This window comes from Pterocles gutturalis, unplaced genomic scaffold (assembly GCF_000699245.1).
Source record: "Pterocles gutturalis isolate BGI_N339 unplaced genomic scaffold, ASM69924v1 scaffold34104, whole genome shotgun sequence".
NCBI lineage: Eukaryota > Metazoa > Chordata > Aves > Pterocliformes > Pteroclidae > Pterocles > Pterocles gutturalis.
Genome location: NW_010136903.1, coordinates 27,633 through 32,995, shown reverse-complemented (window position 1 = coordinate 32,995; position 5,363 = coordinate 27,633). Strand labels below are relative to the sequence as shown.

The following is a 5,363-nucleotide window of genomic DNA, read 5'->3' as shown; positions in this document are numbered from 1 at the left end:
GGAATGGCTGTGAAGGGACAGAGATAAAGCAGTGAACAGAACCTGACCTTCGTGTCGTTTGGAAAAGGGAGAGCCTCTCGCTGGAGTCTCTGCACTGAGCAATGTGTGTGTGCAGGCGAGCGAGCATGTGGATGTGTGTATGCATTTATCTGTGATCTATTTCTGTAAGTTTGATTCCATTCTTTCTGTTTCTTTTCAAATATGACTGAAGCTATTTAACTCTCTGATTAACTCACCTCCCTGTACGAGTTGTTTTCTGTGATGTATTCCAGCATTGTGCAGCCTTTCTGGAAGCTGCTTTGCTGCCGTTGGGATGAATTCTTCCCCGATGTGTAGTGTGGCACATTTGTTCTATTTGCTGGTGTTGGAATGAGGTTCCACATTTGTTGTAAATCAGATCTGGAGGAACATCTCAGTGTTACGCCAGGTTCTGATAGTTTGGTTGTATCAGAAATATATGAGGTCCTCTCAGCAAGAAAAGTTATCATGTCACAAAATCTTCTTCTGGACAGTTGCAGTTTCAAGGTCCCCAGAACTTTAGTTTCGACTTGGTCCACTGTAAATCTCAGTAAAGTCTGACTTTTGTCTTGTGTCGACATTTCAAGGGCTCCAAAACCCAGTGATCTTCTCAGCCCATCTGAGCTCATCAGTAACTGCCAAAACATTTATTTATTCAAAGGCTTAAGAGTGACACAAACAATGTCATTGATCCCTCCTTCCTTAAATATCTCCTTTATTTTCTATTCAATTTCCTTAATAACTTAGGTACACACGTTTCTTTGCTAGACAGGCTTAGTTTTCCTATCGCTACCATGCAAATGTAACTGGAAAACAAACCCCTGATTACAACATTTGGTAGTATCATGGGCATATAAAGGAAACATATTCCCTGCAGCATTATTGCCTTACCCAGCAATTCTCAGCAACTGTTTGCTTCACTGGCTAGAAAATATAGAAGCTTCTTTTAGGGTGATGATGGGTGATGTGATGACACAGCAAACTACTGCTGATAGGTCTGGTGATGAAGATGGTGCATCTATGCCCCCATCTACTGTAGCCATGACTTTTTTTTTTTTTTTTTTTAATTGGAGAAGCAGGCTTTCTTTCTCTACTCTTAATAAGACATTTCAGCTGGTGGAGGTGGAAAAGACTTTTTCCTACCCGTTGGCTATGGTCTAAGAACAGCAGATCTGCAAGAGGTGAAAAAACCCCATGCACCTGATGGTGTAAGTTTCTAGAAGCAGCATGTGGTAGTGCTTGGTATGCATACCTGTATGTCTAGTTTTTCTACAGATGAGCAATTGGCTATCCCTGTCCCATGCCCCCCACCCCTGACTATGCACCGTGATAATGCTTACGTGTGACAGACAGGGATGCTAAATACAAAGTTTTCCAAGAAGGCAAGTGGTAGCTCATTGCAGGTGACCTAGGGACTGCCTCAGCCTGATAGGGGTGGTTTGGGAGTACAGTACTTTATTTCAGCGGTATATTTTTCTTGTTTTGTTTTGCAGAAGGAACACTGATCCTACATTTGGTTTGTTTGTTTGTTTGTATTTTCCCCTCCAGAAAGCCCATTGCTGACCCTGCTACTGTGATACCGCTGTTTTGCAAAGCTGGAGTCGACACGCATGTAGGGGCGGGGGTTGTAACTCTGGCAATTTGTCCTTCCCGATTAGATGTGACTGTTCTGCTAGCTTTCCCTTCTTTATTCCTTTCATTTAGTTCATTGTGGGAGTTGGCTTGGGGTTTTTTCCTTTCGATTTCTTGTTTTAATCCTGGAAGGTTAGCTGTGCAATTTGGTTTCTTCTGTGCCAACCAACTTTAGTGGCAGAGCTCTTAAAAAAATTAAAAGCTGTGTCCCTCCAGCCTGTCTTGCTTCTTCTCTGTACACTACTGCTTCCATTTAAGCAAAGTTTACAGAATTGCTCCACCCGTTTGGACACCAGGCAGGGAAGCTCTGGAATGGAGAATTACCTCATTTCCACCAGTCCTTCAGTCCGGTCCAAGCAACGCTAATTGAAACTGTAGTCCAATTTCTATTAAGATGGATGGGCTCTCTCTGAAATTGGGTTTGTTTCTGATTTCATCCTTTCGCTTGTTCTCTTTCCAAAAAAAAAGCTCCACAAAAACCAAACTCAAAGCCAAACCATTTTTAAGAGCTCTGAATAAAACTGCTTTGCCAATGGGGAATGGGTGGGGATGACTCTGATTTTCTCTTGTGCCCGGCAGCGAAAGGGTTAATGCCTGCTTTCCTCTTTGGTATCTGTTAGTTGCAGCCCATGTTGTGATCAGTCCATGTCCATGTGCGTTTTGTTCCCAAATTTGATTACCAAGCAATAAGTGAGCCTTAACAATGACAGTTGTTTCCGATCTTCCTCAGGACACCCGACCTGCCTGCAGTTCACCACAAACATGACTGAGGCTGTTAAAACCTATCAGTGGCAGTGCATTGAGTGCAAATCCTGCAGCCTTTGTGGGACCTCTGAGAACGATGTGAGTTCATTTACCTTTTCATGCCAATAAGTGTCACTGCAAGCTACTGTCATGCCTGTCCTTGAGGAGCACGTGGCAATGGTGTGGGTCGTGGCTTTACTGCTGCTTCCAGACATCTCTGAGAAAGAGCCACTCATGACAGAAGAGATGGGCTTCTCCCCAGTGCCCCTGTTCAGCCATTGGTCCACGAGTATCACATAGGGCCATTTAAGATGACAATACTCATGGTTTGTATGCTTCTTCAATAGAAGTTAGCTGGAGGCCGTAAATCATGTCACACGGAGCTGCAAGAGAGTAGTAACTTCAGAATGGTAGATGTGAATGGGTGATAACCCAAGAGATGGCAGGTCTGTTTCTTCTGTCTTTGATGTTGCTTAGTTTCTTGGCGTGATTTTTAATCTTAATGACAAGACTTGGAAAACATGAAAGCATTTGAACTGGGCTGGCTAGGCCTCTCTCTAGTCACCGAATCACCTATCCCAGTGATTGCCAAACCATGATCCCAGACCCTGCAGCTGAACCATTCCCTCTCTGTGGGGTTTTGTGTTCAAATCTGATGCTAAGGGTCCCTGGTAGTCTGTGAGAAACTTGGAGAACTGACAGTGGCTGGAGAACTTTGGAGGTGATTAGCTAACACTACATTCCTTATGGCAGAATAGATTTGAAGCCTGAGTTTTCCCTTTTTAACAGTAAATAAGGAAAACTCAAAACAGGGAGCTGTTCTGTGTTAGGAATCGCAGGATGCTTCAGAGCAGCTTTTTTCACCCCAAATATATGAAAGAGCTGCAGACCACATGCTGGGATCATGCCATTTCCATCTGTTTCACAGAGAATTTACTCATCTGAGCTTTGGAGAACTGGCTAAGTCCAGGCTTTGAGGAGAAAGGTTTCCCCTGAAGGGATGAGATCCAGCGTGTGTCCACGTTGGAGCCCAGCAAAGCCTGTCCTCTTCTCTCAGTACAGCATAACCCCAGCCTAGCAGTTTTTGCTCCTGCACCATGAGGCTTCCTTGGAGATGAGGTCGTCCCCTTTCAGAGAGACTTTCCAGTTAGAAACGGAACTGCCTTTGTATGAGGAGGGCTCTCTGTGGCCTCTCAGAAATATGGTGGTTGATTGTGGATGCACGAACCTGATGCCTTTAGCCTCTTATGTTCCCAGTAGTCTCTTAGTCTTTATGTTGCAGCTCTGCTTTCCTACCTGGGCACTGCTGGTTACCATACTTATGTTTTCATTTTGGGAACAGACTAATTTACATCATTTTTTCTCCCTCTTCTCCTCTCCTTCTCTCTGTGTTTCCCTACTGTCTCCCCAACAACCCTGCCTCAGGACCAGCTGCTCTTCTGTGATGACTGTGACCGTGGCTATCACATGTATTGCTTGAATCCACCAGTCTTTGAGCCCCCAGAAGGTAATATATGTTGGAAGTCTGCTTTGAAAATCACAATAAAGTCTTTGTGGAGAAGGGAGGAATTTCAGAAAGGTGGCCTGAGCCATGCAAGGTTAAGGAAGCAGTAGCAAAGCAGAGGCAGGTAGCACTGGAAAGAAAGAAAATTAATAGACGTGGAGATCTGGTGTGATCTGAGATGTCCTGTTCAATCTTGCCTGGTCTCTACTTCCTCTTCCAGGACATGGCTCTTTTGCAGGTCACGGGTACCTTTAGATGCTCCAGATGGCATTGGACACCTTAATTAAGTCAATTGAACTGAGCTCCTGTGAACTGTGACTTTGGACTTCCTAAGAAGTCCAAGTCCCAGAAAGAAAGCCCGAGAAAGGGAGGTCCTCTCTGGAATAGCTGAGAGTCTGTTGTCAGGAGACTGGATTAAGAGGAATGACCTTCCTTGTTCTCTGGTCTGTCTGTGCCTCGGAAGGGTGAGAGTTTTACGGTCTGTATTACATTTGGTATGTAGTTATGTCCTCTGCAAGGGATTCAATCGGAATATATTACAACTGGTTGTACTTTGTCAGTTGGTTGTGGAGCAGAGAAACAACCCCTTACCATTTTTGTTTCTCTGACTAAAATTTGCAGAGAGCAGTAGAACTGGAGAAGGAGACATACAAGTGTGAATGACTGTGGTTTACATGAGGGGCGAGACAAGAATAATTACAAATCAATCATGCATTCAGGAGCTAAATGTTCGTAGCTTTGATAAAGAGGAAACTAAATCAGGAGGGGGAAGTTTTGAAATGAAGCTATTAATTAGCTAAAGGTTTCTGTTTGGCTGGGAAGTGGTGTGTTGAATGGATGAAATATAAAACACCTAGTGGCAATGCACACCCCAGCCGTGTTGTAACTCATGTAGAGAGACGACGTACGCAACACCAAGGGCAGCAGCAATTCCAATGTTAGGAAGATTTGATATCCTGTTCAAGCCGATCTTGACACAAACTCTGAGTGCCTGAATTTGATGTCATTCCTATAAGAAGGATTTCTTCATTTGCAGGGAGCTGGAGTTGTCATTTGTGCCGGGAGCTGCTCAGAGAGAGAGCATCAGCTTTTGGCTTCCAAGCCTGAGGAGCTCCAGCAGTCAAGAAACACTTTGCTCCTGGTGTTGCCATACCAGCACACAATTCCCATCCAGAACACAAAGACACAACCCACATCAAAATGAATGGACACTCAAATACAGGAAGAGGTATCTGTGGTATTCACTGTCACTCATGCCGTACCTTCTGAGCTCTACTAGAAGGACCGTGTACTTTCCCAATGCTCCGAATGAAATCTCTTCACTGCTATGTATGGTTGCTGCTTGCTGTTCCAGGCTCACATGTGTTATAGAAGGGGGAGGGTTATATCCACGTGGAGAAGTCAATTTTGTGTGGCCTTGTGCTTTCTGTTTAGTCTTTTTAAAGAAGAAGTAATAAGTTGTGTA

At 44.2% G+C, this 5,363-nt stretch overlaps 1 protein-coding gene across 1 annotated transcript in view; it reads left to right on the top strand.

The window, feature by feature from the left end:
- LOC104468368 (zinc finger protein DPF3-like) overlaps positions 1-5,005 on the top strand; it is an 88,562-nt gene extending 83,557 nt beyond the window's left edge. Inside the window, 3 exon segments of the mRNA XM_010082474.1 lie at positions 2,381-2,493; positions 3,820-3,901; positions 4,935-5,005. Of these exon segments, the coding sequence (XP_010080776.1) occupies positions 2,381-2,493; positions 3,820-3,901; positions 4,935-5,005 (266 nt within the window).
- The last annotated feature ends 358 nt before the right edge of the window (positions 5,006-5,363 follow it).